At 40.4% G+C, this 20,272-nt stretch overlaps 1 protein-coding gene across 6 annotated transcripts in view; it reads left to right on the top strand.

Moving 5' to 3' along the window:
* The window catches only part of RREB1 (ras responsive element binding protein 1), a 132,505-nt gene that overhangs the window by 77,540 nt on the left and 34,693 nt on the right, over positions 1–20,272 (top strand). For all 6 annotated transcript variants that reach the window (XM_079147521.1, XM_079147519.1, XM_079147516.1 and 3 more), the window contains exon 7: positions 19,622–19,766. In XM_079147521.1, the coding sequence (XP_079003647.1) occupies positions 19,622–19,766 (145 nt within the window). The remainder of the gene's footprint in view (positions 1–19,621; positions 19,767–20,272) is intronic.

The raw sequence follows: 20,272 nt of genomic DNA on the forward strand, positions 1-20,272 counted from the left end.
TCTGCTGTGGCGTGGCTCCCTGTAGTGTTGATTTCTAGATTTCCATCTCTCCAAGGGCGTGATTCCACTAGGCAAGTCTGGACACAGTGTCTTAGGGACCACGCGGTTCACCCTTGCCTCACTTGTGCTCAGCCCTGCTCAGCCCTGCTCTGGAAGCCGTCCACATGGACGTATATGATGCACCCTCCCTGAGCTCAGTCTTTCTGAACCTGGCCCTCTTCTGTTTGCTGTGTGAGGCTGATCCAGGCTTCACCCCAGGATTTTTGTTGCTGAGATACTCAGAGGACCTCATTGTACAGTTCACAATGTAAACTACAAGGACTGCATTCTTTCCAAGTTTCAGGCTATTCTTAGCTGGTATTGAGGTGCTCTTAAGCACCCCATTCTATTCCCTGGTTATTTGATGATTACATGTTGGTCATCCTTGTTTCTAAGGCTAAGTAGTCTTTCTTATAGAATCTCCTTTATCTTTTATAAAGAGAATCCTCAGTAGGATTGTTATATTAATAAAGTAAAATAAATGGTCACAAAATGTTATGAGTAATCAGTTACTTTTAAAAAATTTTTTTTAGTTGTAAATGGACACAATACCTTTATTGTATTTATTTTTATGTGGTAATGAAGATTGAACCCAGTGCCTCACACATGGTAGGCAAGCACTGTTACCACTGAGCTACAACCCCAGCCCTAACCAGTTGCTTTGAAGCACCAATAAAGCCCATTACTTCTTATACTTTGTTTTTAGTAAGTAAATTTACATGGTGTTTTATTTATTCATCTATCTCTATATTTATTTTTGAGACAAGGTCTCATTGCAAAGCCCAGGCTGGCTTCAAATTCCTGGGCTCAAATGATCCTCCTACCTTAGCCTCTTGAGTAGCTGGAAGTACAGATATTTGCCACTATGCCTGGCATAAGGTATTGTTTAAAAGTAAAGATATTTTAGTAAACAGGAAGATAAAGTAATGTTAATTCCAATTCATTATGAGAAATTTCGATGAGAAACCTTTTTAAATATGTTGCCATATCTGGTACAGTTTTTCAAGTTGTAGATTCTTAGGTTTTTGAGGTTCGAAAATCCTTTATCCCAAACCTTTTTAACCACAGCTTAGATCCTGAGCACTATAGTGGGTTCCCATCAAGTACAAAACATGTTTCATGGAAACATCAGTGTAGCTCCAACTTCTAACTTTCTAGAACTTTTTATCAGCTGTTCTCACGTTGAAAATTTGGATGGAGTGGTGCTTGTCTTCCAAAACAAACTTGGGAAACTGAGCCAGAGCATACCCTTCGGGGGAGCTCAGTGTAGGAAAAAGGGCATTGAGCTTTGTAATTTGCAAAACTTGTTCCAGAAAGTGCTGGGCTACAGAGCTATAAAGAAGTGATACTTGAAAGAGAGATGGAAACAGACCTCTATTGAAATAAGGCCTGTCTCTAAAATGCGTATTTAAAAAAATTTTGGCAGACCATGATTGCCTTGGAAAAATAGAAAATTAATTTTCCCTTTGTTCCTCATTTTGCAGACCACAGACTTTGAAGTTTTAAAGAGAGGTGTGGGTGTGTGTTAGGCGTAAGGACTTGCTGAAGACCCTGGCATGGGGCAAGCTTTCATGATTATCTTGTCCATTTATTCTTTAAAGCAGGAATATGTTCTCATTTCAACTGTCGTTAGAAAGGTGAGACTAGGAAGGAATATCCCTGGAACGTCATCTCCTTGCTTTGTCAGTCTTCGTTTCTTAATGATGGGCACAGTTTTTACTGTTGCTAAATATAAGAGACAGGCCCTGAAGATGCTGCTGGATAACAGATAGACTTCAGGAACAGAGGCTTATGTGTTCTTACTATGCTTGAAGAGAATCTTAGCTGCACAGAAATGTGACCTACTCCATGACAAATGAGACGGGGGCTCTGAATTTAGCATGCTACTCTCAGATGCTTAGGCTAAGCCACTCCTTGGCATGCACAACTGAACTTGGGTGTCTGGAACAGGTGGCCAGTATTAAACAAGAGAAGGAGCAGAGGTAGGACAGTATCTCCAAGAGGAGGGGACAGTCACTTCTTAACCCTGAGTACTCAGCAAGAGGAAGAGCCCTGTGAACATCCAGCGTGGTCTTATTGAGTTTCTAAGGACATTCTGTAACGACTTCTGGTACTTGCTGCTTCGCAGGGATGGAGGTGACCACTTTAAGGTTCAGCCAGGCCCATCTCGAAATGAGTCTCTTAATCACCTGGTTGCCTGTTCACCCTGCCACTATATTTCTGCTGCAGGAAGGAAGGTATCAGCAGTTCATGTGGCAAGAAATTAGTTGTAGGATAAGAATCTGTGGGTTACCTGCCCAGGATTACGTGAACATTTTATTTGCTTTGAAATTTTTCTCCCCTACCTGCTCTCTATTTTGATACAAGGTCTCACTTTGTTGCCCAGCCTGTCTTCAAACTCTGGGCTCAAGAGATCCTTTTGCTTCATCCTCCCACGTAGCTGGAGTTACCGGTGCATACCACTCTACTGGGCCCCACTAGTAGTTCTGTAAAAAAAGGAGGGGAAAAAAATTCAGTTCCCTACAAAGCAGGTATCTTATTTTGAGGGGAAAAGACCAACTAGAAGAAAACATCTTTCAAGACACTTGGAGATCTTCCCACATTTAACTCTAGTGAAAAGATCGTGAATGTTCTATAACCTCGCATGCAGCTCTGTACTGAGAAAACCGAGGGGTTAGTGTAAATGAGATTTTAATGTTAAAAACACAGCATAACATGAACAGTGCTGACTGTTTATACATATATGCATGTAACTCATTGTATATATTGGGTATTCAGTGAATGCTTGGTTAGTCTCATGATGATAGTATTTTGGGTATCAAAGCAATTTTCAGCATATCTAGTACTCTGTATTGTAAAGTAGACCTACTTCTGGTATAGTTCAGAAGACTATTCTTTAACCAGAAGAAAAGAAATTTTTCTTAACCAGAAGAAATGCCAGGTACAATGGCACATGTCTATAATCCTAGTAACTTGGGAGAGTGAGGCAGAAGTTCACAAGTTTGAGGCCAGCCTAGTCAATTTAGCAAGACCCTGTCTCAAAGTAAAATTTTTTTTTTTTTTTGGCGGTGCTGGGAATTGAACTCAGGGTCTTATGATTGCAAAGCAAGCACTCTACCAACCGAGCTATATCCCCAGCCCTAAAAAGTTTGAAGTTTTAAGAATATCAGGTCAGTAACAAGGTAGGCGAGGAGGCAGGTTTTGACTCAGTGAGAGAGTGCCACTGAGTTTGATCCTCAATACCACAATAAATAAATTCATAAATAAATAGATGTGTGTATGTATATATACAACCAGAATTTAAGTATAATACCCATTCTATAAACATTCCATTTAATATTCTTGAGAGTCCACATCATTAAATGGCCCATCATCTTCCCAGAGAATGAACATTTACAAATCTGTTAATCACAGAAAAATGTCTTTGTTACCAGTTTCCCCTAATAACATTATGAAGTTTTTTCCAAATGTTTATTGCTTATTTATTTAAAATAAACATTTTTAGCCTTTTTAATATTTCATTGGTCAAATTTGAGACCCATGTGCTTTATTTTCACCTCAGTAGTGATCTAAATAAAGGTGACATTTTCTGTGATGCTTCTGAGGCCTCTCTGATCATTTTTTCTTTCTTTCTGGCGATAAATGATAAAGGATACTCCGCGGAATGGTTGAGAGAGTCTCAATTTCTTCATCTTTAATGCAGATAACTTTACTCACAGTCTGTTATGAGAATTAAATGCTAAACCTCCAACTCACTTTAGGTATTCAGCAAATGGTTCCCATTCTTCCTCTTCTCCCTTAAGATTTTTAACTCAGCAGTCCCTTCTGTGCCCTTTAACAATGGCCGTAACATAGGCCACATCCTAAGGATTCAAGGCTGATAAAAGAACTTTGTAGAGTAGCTGTGTGCCATATGCCTTAATTTCCATTTCTGAATTGTGCAAATCTTCATTATTATTTGAATATCCCCTCCCCTTTTAATGTGATGATTCTGTGGTTGTTTTTTCTTGGTGTGGATTTGCATTTATACTCTTAGATGAGATTCTGGGGTCCATTTCAAGTCCATTTTTAGAATTTTACTTTGCATTTTAGAAATCTGCAAATAGTAGAAAGCTATCAGTATTTTTTTTAAAGAAAAGAGTAAGCATAGGCAAGAGTGACTTGTCACATAATTTTATTGTTCAATAATGTTATTGTTTTATGCTAAAAAAGCCTAAGAAAACATCAAAGCTGAAAGTTGACTTATATTGACAATCTCATGTAGCCTGTTTTGGGTTTGCTAGAACATTGTTTTCTTTTTCATGTTTGAATTTTTCTTTCTGTGCTACTCCTTAACCATCAGCGTGGCTTATTTTATATTTTTCAAAGAGCAGTTAAAAATGTTCTTGTGGCTATTGCTTATTTTTTATTTCTTTTGAAAGACTAGTTGGAGTTTGGTCATTGCAAAGAAAGAGCTTACTTACGAAACTGTCCACACACCTGGGTGTGTTAAACAGCAGTCATGCCTTTTTTGTCCTATCACTACTTCTCAAATTTACAGTCTGGTTCATAATTCGTTTATCATTGGACTGACAAGATGTCAATGTTGATAACTTAGGCTTCTGTCTGTTCTGGCAGAGGTGGTGCTGGTCTATTCATTTCTTCTTGAAGATGAAGCAAATGCAGAACTAGTCAGTGTAGTGTTTTTGACATATCTCGTTGAAATGTTTCAAAAGCTCTGCCTTCTCAGGTAAAACTGGCAAATGGCATCAGAATCTAGAGCATCATGCCTGCCCACACTTGAACAGCCAGGTAGTTACCAGAGCTGAAAATTAGGTCACAGCGGGCAGGGATGGATTTGGGGGCAGAAGAAATGGAGAACTACCGACACACCCCATCTCCTCTCCTACCTTGTTACTGACCTGATGTTCTTAGAACTTCGAACAGATCCTGAATGTGTATCTAGTTTAGTTTTATAACATGAAACTAGCAAAGTCAAGAAGGAGGAGCCTGATTTCCCGGGCAGCACTTCGTTGGGCTTTATACCTTGCATTTTTCCGCCTTTGTTTAAATATCCAACCTGTCCAACCTGTTTGGGCTGAACAAGCTGGTGCTAGCAAACACCCAAACGTGCCCACTCACTGTCAACGTTTTTCTGATTTGTTAAAGAAGGTGGTTAGCAGCAACATCTGCCCCCCCTACACACACACACACCATTACTCCTAAAAAGGAATGGTGAACAATAATCACAGAAATGTTAGCCCGTATGTTTGTGACATGGGTTCCCAGTCTTCTTTGCTATGCATGTGCACCTGTGAGTCTTTCTCCATTTTTTTTTTTAGGGCTATAGGATCCTTCATGGAGAGGTTGTTTGCCTTCAGTGGAGAGAGATTTTGTGTTTCCTTAAACCAGAGATTCTGTTGCATAATGGGCTCCTTGGTATGTGGTGTAAGCACTTTGTTATTATTTTTCATGCTTATATAACTCAGCTCACTCAGGATTGTTACTCCAATTTTACAGGCAGGAAAACTGAGGTCTGAGATGCTGTAGTCCCAGCCATGATCCTAAGCTATTCTTCCTGGCTGTCCTCCCTCCCTGGGTTGCTGTTGGTAGAACAGTATGCAGTTCCTCCCTTGGTGCACCTTGTTTGATTCTGTTGTCTTCCATAAGCAGAAGTTGCTCATCCTGCATCCATTCCACTTGAGATGAGAAGTGACTGACTGTAAACTCTGCAGTCTTTGAGGAGGGCTCTGTTGCCTTGTTGGTTTGGGCAAGTGAATATTTCTCTTTAGATTCATGTGTTGTGCCTTGTCTCTCTGATACAGGCTACCCTTGCCTTCTCAGGTGTTTTCCACTAGCCCCTAAACAGTATAGCAAGGTGCCCCTAATGCTTCTTCCCTGCACCCACAGCTCAAGACTGACAGTGACTTAGCACTACCTTACTAGGAAGATGTTCATCTCTTCTTTCTCTACAAAAGGAAGACAAAAGTGGGTGACAAGCTTCTACCATCTTGAAGAAACTTACAGTGAACCCCTGCAAGGTTGAAGTGAGAAATGGCCTTGGTGACTTCAGCATTTCCATTCTACCATGAAGCTTAGGTCTGGGGTTGGTTGGACATTGTTATTTTAGCGGTTGCCACAGGAAGGCATTCTCCATGGTGAGGCTGGTGATGACTTCCCTCAAAGGTAATGGCTCTGGGTTAGGCCACTTTGGGAGTGGTGACTTCATTTGGGCCCCATCACCTAAGGTGGGAGTCACTTCTGGGACAGGACTCGCTGTGGATGTGAGATTTGGACCCCAGGATTTATGGGGCAGTTGAAGAAATCGAGGGAGTTTAACTTGGGGAAGAGGAGTTCATTGTATCATGATGACTGCCCTGCAATATTTAGATAGCTTCTTTGTAGACTGTTTCTCTGGATTTACATAGGGAAAGCACAAGCCAGGCAGGTTCAGCTTTGTCACCATAAATGAAGGATCTCATTCCAACCTCTGAGGTCTTTGATTTACTTTTCAAGAATCTGTTTGGTTGTGGTTGTTGTTGTTGTTGTTGCTGCTGTGGTTGTTTTGGTGCTGTGGATTGAACCCCGGGATGCTTGGCCACTGAGCTACATGCCCTGCTCTTTTTATTTTTTCTTTTGAAACAAAGCCTCACTAAATTGCTGAGGCTGGCTTTGAACCTGGAATCCTCCTTCTTAATCTCTCGAGTCTCTGGGATCAAAGATGCACCACCATGCCCAGCTGAGTCTGTGATAAAGGCATAGAAAGAGCAAATCATATATGCAGAGTGTAACAACCGAGAAATTATTTCCAGTAAACAAGCATAGGCAAAGGAGAAAAAAGTGCAAGAAGGTTCCGGCTATACTGATTCAAAGGTCTGACAGGAGTAGTGTTTAGAGTAAAGGTTATTTAAAGGTTGATATCGATGTACCTGGGCTGCCCACCAAGCCCCTCCTAGTAGATGTGAAAGTCAGGAGAGAAGGAGAGCTAATGGCAATCTCTTTCCTAAATAGACACTCAATAGCTAGAGGTTCCGTGGTCAGCAGCTTCCAGGTCAATATGGAAAGAGAAATTTAGGTGCCAAAGGTGCCCTTCTGCCCCGAAAAGGATGGCTGGGACCTTGAGAAAAAATACTCTTTATGTATTGAAATTCCAGCTCAGTCCATCAATGAGGTAGTGTTTGTACCAAGGATACATAGGGATCTTACCCAGGATCAAGATGGAAAAGGAACTGCTTAAGAAGGGGGTGGGGGGGAATAAATAAGTAAAAGGACTGCTTTCTCCAAATACTGCAAGGAACCTGAGACAGGAGATGGAAATAGTGGTCCAACCAGAAAGACCAGGACCTCAGAATCTGGGGTTAGAGAGAAGCGCTGGGCTGGAAAGGAGTGGAGATACCAAGCACCCAGAAGTGTTTGTTAACAAGGACTGTGAGGATGAACCCTGGTGCACACCTACTCTGAACTAAGATCTCTTCATTTGAATAAAATTGAACTCTATCCTTACATTAGTGCCATCAGAGTGCCAGTCATAGGTAAGAGAAATCCTCTACTCTTGGGTATGTTACCGCAGTCTTGAAGGGAAAGTGTGTCTGCAGGAGGAAGTCTGTGCCATGGAGGTTGAGGCCTGTACAGACGTATCCCTGAGTGGAGGCAACAGGAAGAAGCTTCAGTATCAGGACTAGGGTGTAGGGCTCCACTTTGTCATAGCCTCTGCTGTTCATAACATCCCAGTGAGAGGACACCACTGGCCGCTCGTGGGGTGGGTACAGTGTCATGGGCATTTCACACAAGCATCCCTGGGAGCAGCCTAGCTAAGGTGTTCCCACAGCAAGCCTGCAGACAGCAGATTTGTACCTCACACCTGGCTGACTTCTAGACTTCTCTGAGAGTGTTAGCTGTGTTGGGTCAGCACAGTTGCTTATGCTTAGGCATCAACAAACTTTCCTCCACACCCTGGCACAGCTGATATGGCCTGCCTACTGGACAAGCATGACTGAACGTGAACAACACCTGAATTACTAGAAGGTGCCTTTGCACTGACAGGTGGGGCACACTGGGATTCGCTGTGTTGATGCCTTGCCATCCCTCTCCATAACCCTCTTCCACTCTGACTTTGGGCCCCATTGTTTGCACAGAATTGATTGACATAAGAAGTATCACTCATAGCTCTCTACCCTAAACTCCTCTCCTAGGCATTTGCTATGAAAACATAAACACAAATCTTTCTGAAGGCATACTTTTCTTTGGCCAGAAATGTATATTGTAGAGTTGCGATGCTTATTAATCTTATTCATTCCCTCTTGATTTATCACAAGGCATTGTTGGACTAGAAAAGCTAGTACCAGTATATATGGGTATGTATCTATAACCAGGCTGCCAGAACCTGTTTGAACTGGTTGCCTTCAGTTTGGTGGCCCCAGCAGTGCCAGGTGTCTTCTGTATAGAGTCATGTACTGATGGAGTGACCTTCCTTATGCCATTCACTCAGAAGATCAAATAATTCAACTTCTCCATTAATAAGCCTCTCAGGAAATTATGACTGGAAAGTTAGCAGGTACTGGAAATGTCTAGATCTCTCCTGAGCTTTAACCTTCGCATGTAAATTAGACATGAGAAGGCTCAAAGAATGCTGCTTCAACTAGGTGATCCTTAGTTTGGGTTACATTTAAACTTGCTGAGAGTTTCCTAAAGCACTTTTCCCCTAAAGGAATTTTAAGAAAGTTGTATTTCCCAACTTGCTTTGTTAGGTGTTTGTGCCTGGTAAATTTAGAGACTACTGGTATATTGGAAGATGACTCTGAAAGAGGTTTGATGCATGAATCTAAAATCTATAGACATCCTAGGCAGATGGTTAACCAAAACCTGCAGTAAATATCAAGGCTTAAGAATTTCTCTTGGATTCCATGGTTCTTACACTTGAGCAGGCATCGCTGTCACCTGCAAGACGTGGAAACCCATATTGCTGGACCCTGCTCCAGAGCCTCTAGTCTGTCTGCTTTGCATTTGTAACAAGCAAGAGATGATGCTGACGCTGCTGGTCAGAGGTCCATGGTTGGAAACCAGTGCTGTAGGAGAATGGCAGCATCATCCCCCCACTTCACAGATGTGCAAACTGAAACTGAGGTAGACTAAGTAGCAAGTCACCATGGTTACTAGGTGGCAGGTGGCAGAATCAGAATCTAACATCCAAAATGCATCACAGCTCAAAGACTACCCTGTGACTTCACTGCCATCACACATTCTCTTTATGCTATAACATCCCCACCCCAAATTCCTGCTTGCTACTCAGATCAAACCAATGCTTATGTGGCTAAGAGTTTACTCCCATTCCAGGTCTAAGTACCTATATTTGAAACTGGAAAGGAAGATGTTGAGGGAGGTAAGGAGTGTGTTTTAGGGACTGGTGTTTCTCCCTGGAGTTCCTGGACTGGGATTCGGCTCTTGTGTACAGGGTCTGTTTGGTTTAGCACTGATCTCTCCTCATGCTCATGGACATCCCACCTTACCAGAATGGGCTGGGGATGTAATTCAGTGGTAGAGTGTTTGCCTAGTATGCACAAAGCCCTAGGTTTAGTCTCTGGCACCTCTAAATAAATAAATATTTAAATAAATAAATAAAATTAATCTTAAATTTTAGAAGACATGATTACATTTAAAGGAAGAAATATTTTAAGTCATATCAAAATCCACCCCTGAATTCAAAGTTTGCATTATCACTATTAAAAGGTACTTAGATTTAGATTTTATTCCTTAGTTTTAAAAATATCTGCAATATTTTTGTTCATCACTATAAAAGCCTCTCTAGGTGTTACGGATGCCAGGAAACTTCTCTTGACTCCCAAAGTGCTAATAAAATTCCTTCCTTAGACCATGGTGTGGCAGGATTCCTACTCGTTTTGTTAGTCTGTCAGTTTTGGGTTTTGATTTGAGGTACTGGAGATTGAATCCAGCGGTATGCTACCACTGAGCCACATTCCAGCTTATTTATTTATTTGTTTGTTTGTCTATTTATTTAGGCAGGGTCTTACTAAGTTGCTGAACCTGGCCTCAAACTTAAGATCCTCCTCCTGCCTCAGCCTCCCAAGGCGCTGGAATTATAGGCATGTGCCAACATGAGTGGCAGGATTCCTACTATTGAAGTAACCTGCCTCTGAAGGAAATTTTTAGAATTTTATGCAAAAGCACAAGTGTACTTTGATTTTTATGTTGATTTCTCTCTACTATGTGTATAGATACTGTTTTGAATGAGTGAGCACAAATTCTGTTAAGAGACAAAATAGCTTATATCCTCTACATTTGTTTTTGGGATACTTGGATATATTACTAGTTATTCCACAGGTATCAAGTTTGCTCACATTAAATTCCAGTGAGGTAAATTTTAAGATGTCCTGGAACCTGAGAATGTATGATGTAGTGGTACTCCATTGGAACGGCTTCTGCGTATGCTTCATTCTTCTTTTCTTCATTTTTTTATTCTGTAATTAATAAACATTCTTCATTTGTTTCTTCATCTAGCCATTTGGTGGATATTTGTCAACTACCTGTGAGTCTCCACAGGCTAGTGCAGAGAACAAGAGAGATAGATCAGGTTCGCGATAATAGAACTAACTTGAATGGGAGTAAGAGGTCAAAAAAGGAAATGTACAATCTCTTCCCTTTCTGCTGTGTGGTTTTGAAGAAAGTAAAACTTGAAAGGACCTTGGGACAAAGAGGTTAGGATGCTCAGCAGTGAGACCCAGGAAAAAAGTTGAGGCCAGATTTAATGCTGAGACAGTCCTGCCGGAAGAGTTTAAGCAAGGAATGATGTGCTGTGACCTGTTTTAGAAGCTTACTGGCTGCTGGATAGGGAACGAGGGCAAGAAGAAAAGCACTGGGAGCAGTTTCGAGTATCAAGACCTACGGGTGGGTCATCCTGTAGTAGTCATTGTTTGTGTAGGGTGTCTATCTGTGAATTGTCATTATAAAATGACTTGTCCAATTATTAGTCCTTAAGACAAATTTCATTAAGTGGAATTACTGGGGTAGAGGATATATACGTTTAGAAGTTCGGTCCTTGTTGCTTAGCCACCTTGCAGGAGACGGTTAGCAATTCTCACTCCCACCACATTGCATATCTTAAGACCCCATCATATTTGCCAAAATGGAAAATGAAAAGATGTGATTTGCTAATAGTTTGAGTGAAAGAATCATGGGCATCTTAGTTCACAACAAACTCAGTTCATAGGAACTGGGGGTGTAATGTCGCTTTTAAACACATTCGGCGACCAGGTCTGCTGGCGCATACCTGTAATCCCAGTGGCTTGGGAAACTGAGGCAGAATGATCACAAATTCAAGGCCAATCACAGTAATTTAGTGAGACCTTCAGCATCTTAGGGAAACCCTGTCTCAAAATTTGAAAAGGACCAGTGATGTGGCTCAGTGGTAAATTGCCCCTGGGTTAAATTCCTAGTACCAAAAATTTAAAAAAATAATTTAAAAATGACAGCAGAACTATCTCGGGAGCTGGTTGTCTCACCCATGTGCTCTGAGCTCTCAGACTGTGTGTTTGCTGGATCCACCATGATGCAGTTACTGGTGCAGGAGGTCTGCAAACTGTAGAGTAGTCTGAGGTTAGTGAGTTGTGTATTTCAATGGATTTGCAGGTGGCACTTGAGGGTCTGGGATTGTTTAATTTTGAGAGGAGAACTTGGGAGAAATGAAGTGGTCCTCCGGTGCCAGTGGAAGAGCAGACACATGGAAGGGTACAGGTCCATGCCGTGTTACCCCTGACGCTTCAAAGAGAAGATTTCTGACTCCATATGAGGAAGATAATTCTTTATAGTGAGAACAACTGTTCAAAATGGAGAAGTCCTTGTTGGAAGCATTCAAACATAACTAGGTGATGCAGGGTGAGAGATAGGGGTTTAGTTTCATTCTGTTGCATATGGATTTCCAGTTTTCCCAGCACCATTTGTTGAAGAGGCTATCTTTTCTCCATTGCATATTTTTGGCACCTTTGTCTAGTATGAGAAAATTGTATTCATTTGGGTTTGTGTCTGTGTCCTATATTCTGTACCCTTGATCTACCTGTCTATTTTGGTACTAATACCATGCCGGTTTTGTTACTATTGCTTTGTAGTATAGTTGAAGTTCTGGTATAGCAGTACCACTTGTTTCATTCTTCCTGCTAAGGATTGCTTTAGCTATTCTGGGTTTCTTATTCTTCCAGATGAATTTCATGATTGCGTGCTCTATTTCTGTAAGGTACATCATTGGGATTTTAATTGGAATTGCATTGAATCTGTATAGCACTTTTGGTAGTATGGCCATTTTGACAATATTAATTCTGCCTATCCCAGAACACGGGAGATCTTTCCATCTTCTAAGGTCTTTCTCAATTTCTTTCTTCAATGTTTTGTAGTTTTCGTTGTAGAGATCTTTTACCTCTTTTGTTAGATTGGTTCCCAAGTATTTTTTTTTTTTGAGGCTATTGCAAATGGAGTTGTTTTCCTCATTTCCCTTTCAGATGTTTCATCGCTTGCGTATAAAAATGCTTTAGATTTATGCGTGTTGATTTTATAGCCTGCTATTTTGCTGAATTCATTGATGAGGTATAGAAGTTTTCTGGAGGAGATTTTTGGATCCTCTAAATATAGAATCATGTCATCAGCAAACAGTGACAGCTTAAGTTCCTCTTTTTCTATTCATATCCCTTTAATTTCTTTAGTCTAATTGCTCTGGCTAGAGTTTCAAGGACAATGTTGAATAGAAGTGGTGAAAGAGGACATCCCTGTCTTGTTCCTGTTTTTAAACGGAATGGTTTCAGTTTTTCTCCATTAAGAATGATGTTGGCCATGGGCTTAGCATAAATAGCCTTAACAATGTTCAGGTATGTTCCTACTATCCCTGTTTTTTCCAGTGTTTTGAGCATGAAGGGGTGTTGTATTTTGTCAAGTGCTTTTTCTGCGTCAATTGAAATAACCATATGATTCTTATCCTTAAGTCTATTGACATGATGGATTAGGTTTATTGATTTACGAATGTTAAACCATCCTTGCATTCCAGGGATGAACCCCACTTGATCGTGGTGCACGATTTTCTTAATATGTTTTTGGATACAGTTTGCCAATATTTTGTTAAGGATCTTTGCATCTATATTCATCAAGGATATTAGTCTAAAATTTTCTTTCCTTGATGTGTCTTTTCCTGGTTTTGGTATGAGGGTGATATTAGCTTCATAGAAAGAGTTTGGTAGGGTACTCTCCATTTCTATTTCCTGGAATACTTTGAGAAGTATTGGAATGAGTTCGTCTTTGAAGGTCTTGTAGGACTCGGCTGAGAATCCGTCTGGTCCTGGGCTTTTCTTGGATGGTAGATTTTTAATGGCTTCTTCTATTTCATTGCTTGATATTGATCGATTTAAATTGTGTATGTCCTCCTGGTTCAGTTTGGGAGGAGCATATGTCTCTAGAAATGTGTCAGTGTCTTCAATAGTTTCTATTTTGTTGGAATACAGATTTTCCCAAAGTAGCTTCTCATTATGTTCTGTATCTCAGTGGTGTCTGTCGTGATATTTCCTTTTTCATCACGAATTTTAGTAATTTGAGTTTTCTCTCTCCTTCTCTTTGTTAGTATGGCTAAGGGTTTGTCTATTTTGTTTCCTTTTTCAAAGAACCAACTTTTTGTTTTGTCAATTTTTTGAATTCTTTTGTTTCAACTTCATTGATTTCAGCTCTGATTTTAATTATTTCCTGTCTTCTACTACTTTTGCTGTTATTCTGTTCTTCTTTTTCTAGAGCTTTGAGCTGTAATGTTAGGTCATTTAGTTATTGACTTTTCATTCTTTTCTGGAATGCACCCCATGCAATGAATTTTCCTCTTAGTACCACTTTCATAGTGTCCCCGAGATTTTGATATGTCGTATCATCGTTCTCATTGACCTCTAAGAATTTTTTTATCTCCTCCCTGACGTTTTTTGTTATCCATGTTTCATTCAATAGCATATTATTTCGTCTCCAGGTGTTGGAGTAATTTCTGTTTTTTATTTTGTCATTGATTTCTACTCTCAGTCTATTATGATCTGATAGAACACAAGGCAGTATCTCTATTTTTTTTGCATTTCCTAAGGGCTGCTTTGTGGCATAACATATGGTCTATTTTCGAGAAGGTTCCATGTGCTGCTGAGAAGTAAGTGAATCCTCTCGTTGATTGATGGAATATTCTATATATGTCTTTTAAGTCTAGGTTATTGATTGTGTTATTGAGTTCTATGGTTTCTTTGGTTGGATTTTGTTTGGAAGATCTATCTAGTGGTGACAGCGGTGCGTTAAAGTCGCCCAGAATTACTGTGTTGTGGTCTATGTGATTCCTGAAATTGAGAAGGATTTGTTTGATGTAGAGGGATGCACCATTGTTTGGGGCATAAATATTTACTATCGTTATGTCTTCCTGATTTATGGTTCCCTTAAGCAGTATGAAATGTCCTTCTTTATCCCTTCTGACTAACTTTGGCTTGAAGTCCACTTTATCTGATATAAGGATGGAAACCCCCGTTTTTTTTTTTTTTTTACTGAGTCCATGTGCGTAATAGGTTTTTTTTCCATTCTTTCACCTTTAGTCTGTGGATGTCTTTTTCTATGAGATGAGTGTCTTGCAGGCAGCATATTGTTGGGTCTTTCTTTTTAATCCATTCTGCCAGTCTATGTCTTTTGATTGGGGAGTTTAGGCCATTAACATTCAAGGTTATTATTGAGATATGATTTGTATTCCCAGTCATTTGGGCTTATTTTTGGTTTTTAAGTTGGCTTGGTTTCTCCTTTGAGTGGTTTTTCTCTAAGGTAGTTCCTCCCTTTGCTGACCTCCATTGTTGCTTTTCATTTCTTCCTCATGAAATATTTTGTTGAGAACATTCTGTAGCTCAGGCTTTCTATTTGTAAATTCTTTTAACTTTTGTTTATCATGGAAGGATTTTATTTCATCTTCAAATCTGAAGGTTAGTTTTGCTGGGTATAGGATTCTTGGTTGGCAACCATGTTCTTTCAGAGCTTAAAGTATGTTGTTCCAGGCCCTTCTAGCTTTTAGAGTCTGAGTTGAGAAGTTAGCTGTTATCCATATTGGTCTCCCCCTATATGTAATCTGATGCTTTTCTCTCGCAGCCTTCAAAATCCTATCTTTATTTTGAATGTTAGGCATTTTCATTATAATGTGCCTTGGTGTGGATCTGTTATGATTTTGTGCATTTGGTGTTCTGTAAGCCTCTTGTATTTGATTTTTCATTTCATTCTTCAGGTTTGGGAAATTTTCTGATATTATTTCATTGCATAGGTTGTTCATTCCTTTGGTTTGTATCTCTGTGCCTTCCTCAATCCCAATAATTCTTAAATTTGGTCTTTTCATGATGTCCTATAGTTCTTGGAGATTCTGTTCATGATTTCTTACCATCTTCTCTGTTTGGGCAACTTTATTTTCAAGATTAAATATTTTGTCTTCATTGTCTGAGGTTCTGTCTTCCAAGTGGTGTAGTCTTTTGGTGATGCTTTCCATTGAGTTTTTTTATTTGGTTTATTGTTTCCTTCATTTCAAGGATTTCCATTTGGGTTTTTTTGAGAATCTCTATCTCTTTGTTGAAATGATCTTTTGCTTCCTGCAGATGCTCTGTCAGCTTATTGGTATTATCATTCATTGCCTGCATTTGCTCTCTTATCTCATCCTTTGCTTCGTGAATCATCTTAATCATGTATAATCTGAAGTCCTTTTCTGACATTTCTTCTACCATAGTGTCATTGGATTCTATTACTGTAGAATCTAGATTCGTTTGTATCATTTTCTTCCCTTGTTTTTTCACGTTGTTCACGTATCTTCCCCTCTAGCAGTGCAGATCTGGGGTATTGCAGATTTCCCCCTATAGGTTTATAGTGGCCCTATAGGTTTCCAAAACCTTTTCTTTAAGGGGAGATCAATATTAGCAGTGCCCAATTCAGACACTATGCAATCCTAGAGCAAATAGCCCCTATGAGGACAATAACAAAATTGTCATAATAAACAGAATGAGTTCAAATATTATCTTCAGTAAAACAAACAGGTTTGCAATAAGGTCTGCAGTTTCTAATGGAGGACAAAGAGGATGCAGAGGGATGTAGAATGTGGCTGTTAATGGGATAAGAAAAGAATATACAGGGGCTGGGGAGATAGCTCAGTCAGTAGAGTGTTTGCCTTGTAAGCACAAGGCCCTGGGTTTGATCCCCAGCACCCAAAAAAAAAAAAAAGGAATATACAGAAGTTCTAGATAATAGAAAGGGTCAGAGTTTTATCAAAAGAAATTGGATGTTCGCATGCAAAAAAGGGAGAAAGAGACTCTGAGGGAACAGGTAAACAAAAGGAAAAGAGAGCAAGAAAAGTAAAGAAATAAAAACTTAAAATTTTTCAATAAGGAGGAAAAAGAAAATCTATAGTATAACAGTCATATAGTAATGAAACCTCCCAGTGTTCAGTAGCCTGATGCATGAGAGGTACCTGACTTTGAGCTTCAAGTCTCCAGCAGGCGTCTCAGAATGGGATTTGCCCCACCTAAAGATCAGAGCTACGGCTTCCAGGATTATCCAAGATGGCCGCTCTGACTTCCAAATGTGTTGGCAAATGGGGAGCTGCAGCTCAGGGTGTGGATGTGGTCGGCTGGAAGTCTTGGAGGTGGGGTGCGGTTGGTCAGGCAGGGGTCCTGGAGTTTGGGTGTGTTTGTTGTGGTTGCGGGATCCTGGAGGCCAGGTGCAATTGGTCTGGGGTCCCGGTGATAGGGCGCAGTCAGTTGGTCTGGGGGTCCTGGCAGCAGGGAGCAGTCAGTCGATGTGAGGGTCCCAGAGGCAGAGAGTGATCTGTCGGGCTGAGGGATCCTGGAGACGAGGCTCAGTCAGTCTGGCCAGGGGTCCTATTGGGCCTGGCTGTTGTCTTAAAATGGCCTCAGCCACGTGTAGTCAAACTTGCAGGTACTGTAACAGTGAACTTCCAGGCAACAGCAGGCAGCTGGTGCTCCACTGGCAGTTGGGGATCAGTTTGCTGACTATTATCGGACGATCGGGAGGTGAACCTCGTGCAGTGGGTGATGGATAGGTGTAAGGCAGGCGATGGACAGGCGAGAGGCAGCTAGAATTTCTTTATGTATTTGTATCATATGATTGAGAATATGTAACCTGAAATGTGCCAATGAACTCTGTATCGATGTCATTCTCTGATTTCTAATATTCTTGCTATATTGGTAGAAAGGATGTTGATTTTGTCAATTAAATTGATTTTGAATAAGCTATTGAAATGGCAAATTTTGTAATTTACATCCTTTAGTATTAGCATACTTTCTCAATTCTTAGATGCTTTTTTCTTAAATTAACATTTCTAAAATTCATATGAACCATATAATAAATGCTAAAAAAAAGCCATTTCAGTTTTTTACCTCCAAACTTTGATGTCAAGGGGTTTTCTTCTCAAATCACAATCGCTTTTATACTTTACAAAGCTATTTGTATCTATTAACTTTTTCAAGGCTTCAGGTGGCCAAGAATTAAATAATAAAGCATCCTTCCCTAGTAATCTGGGCAAGGAATTTTGTGGCTATAAGCACGATTGTGATTCTCATCCATTTTCTCCCACTAGATCTTTCTGCTCCACCACATGGATTCCCCCTAAGAGAACAGAGGTTTGGTCTCCTTTCCTGAGTCCCCTGTCCTGTCCTCAAGGTCAGGATCCATCTTCAGCAGTTCCAGCTGGCGGATACCTGTAGGGCTGGTGCCGTTCTGTCAGGGCAGAGTCTAGGCAAGGGGTTCATTCTGGAGTATTTCTATGGAGCAGAATGAGAGAAGTCCTGTGGCAGTCTGTAGCATCATTCATCCACAAACTTCTAGAAAAGGGGAGTCCTGCTGCCATAGGGCAGCACCTGTGTGTGGATAATACAACATCCTGGCCATCTTGATCTTTGGCCTGAGCAGCCTCTGCATGTAGCTGCCTTGATTCACAAGCTGCATGGCCTTTTCACCCCACAACCTCACTCCTCTACAGAAGGTACAGCAAAAAGGTGAGCTAAGATGCTTTTCAGAAGTGTGACCGTACGGTGCATGAGAGTTTTGCTGTCTTTCATATTCTTAAAAACTTCTTGGGGGTCTGGAGGTATAGCTTAGTAATAGAGCATTCACCTAGTGTGCATGAGGTCCTGGATTCAGTCCCCAGTGCAGGGGAGGGAATAGAAGGAAATTCTCAAGTAAAATCATCTTATAAAATGGTTATTTGGGACTGGGTTGTGACTTAGTGATAGAGTGCTTACCTAGCACGAGTGGGTTCTATCCTCAGTACCACATAAAATAAATAAATAAAATAAAGGTATTATGTCCATCTACAACTAAAAAAAATTTTAAATAATAGTTATGTGTAAAAAACTGCAACTGCATTCCTACATCTGACACAGTTTAACCCCACTCAGATGATGGTGGTGGTGGTGGTGGTGGTGGTGATGATTGTCATTAGCAAACTGAAACTGAAAGTGTTGCAAAAAAAGGAAATTGAGACTATCTATAATCTTGGGACCTTCTTCTTAGATTGTTTGTTTTAGAACTTGATAAGATAAGGTCATTTATTTATTTTTTTTAATTCATTTTTATTGCAAACAAATGAGATACATTTTGTTTCTCTGTTTGTACATGAAGTAGAGGCATACCATTTGTGTAATCATACATTTACCTAGGGTAATAGTTTTTGATTCATTCTGTTATTTTTTTTCTCCCACCCCAAGATAAGGTCATTTAAATCATATCACCCATAAGACTCACTTTTCTGGAACAAACACATACATACATACATACATATAGCATTTTCATATTATATGTGTATTCTAGTCCTCTAGATATCAGAGTTGTAATATGTCGTTTATTGCACTGTCCACCTATTCTCATCATCTAAAATCCACATAATACCTTGAACAACATGGAAAAGCTTTCAGGTCTTAAGCACTCTGGACGTGTGCTATGTTGACACTATGGACGTGTCACAGTTCAAATTTGATCCTCAAAATGCTTCCAAAGGCAGAAGAGAGAGACAATACAACTAGTGTATGGAGGATGGCTTCTGTGGGCCATAAAGAGTTATGGCTGAGCCTGTAAACTAGTGGAATTTTGGAACCTGTGAATTCTTCATTCTGCAGAATCATGTGTCCTAAAATAGTACTTTTTGCCTGAGTACATAGAACAAGTCACCAGCTAATTGTTTCCATCTCACTAATGCCAGTCACATTCATGAATGTCTTCAACAAGCAGTGAGAGACAGCAGCACTTCTGGACAGTACTTGCAGGAGCTTGAAGAAAGAGTCAAGGAGATTACAAAGCTTTGGAATGATAGGAGTCACTGTACAAATGATACTCCACATTGCTTAACTAATGAAAATGCAGGGACGAGGGCTATAACTCAGTAGCAGAGCACCTGCCTCACACAAGTAAAGTCCTGGGTTCCATCAGCAGCACCACACAAGAAAAGATAAAATTCAAGACCTATGCCTAGATATAAAATCTAAAGTCTAGAAGAAAACAAATGAAGTAGATATCTGTTGTTGTCATCATCATATCACATTGTCTGTGTGTGTGTCCCTTTCAGACATATGAAGATTCATGAGAAGGACCCCAACAGTGCTACCGCTACAGCCCCTCCATCCCCTCTGAAGCGCAGGCGGCTGTCCTCCAAGAGGAAGCTAAGTCACGATGCTGAGTCAGAGAGAGAAGACCCAGCACCGGCTAAAAAGGTCCTCTGGGCTCCTGGCACGGGCGTGTCTCATCATGGGGCTTGGGCAGATCTACCTCTCATCTTCAGTTTCACAGTCTAGGGATTTGGCAGACTTCCATGCTAGGCTTTTTGACTTGTGTTTTCCCAAATTGTTTTCTAAAGTGTCTAAGAAAACAAAGAACTCCCAAAATTATTTTCACACTTTTTGTGTTGTCTTTGTAGCTAAAATGAAGTTTTATCAGTGGCAGGGACGCTTGTCCCCACTCTTATTCCAAGTGCTTGGCAGATACTAGGTGTTCCATAAGTACTTATTGATTAGATGAGAAGATTGAGGAATGAGATTGAGGGTGTGAATGGGTGAGTGGAAGTGTTTGGTGAGTATGTCTGCTGTGAATGAAGGAATCAGTGGGGTCACATCCTTAACACTGGTGTGAGGTACACATCCCTTTTAGAAGTCACTGGGTTGGTGACAGTCTCTTTTCTGAAGCAAACCCACATGAGAGAACCTTTATGACTTCACTTTCT

This window comes from Sciurus vulgaris (genome assembly GCF_902686455.1).
Source record: "Sciurus vulgaris genome assembly, chromosome: 7".
Taxonomy (NCBI): Eukaryota; Metazoa; Chordata; class Mammalia; order Rodentia; family Sciuridae; genus Sciurus; species Sciurus vulgaris.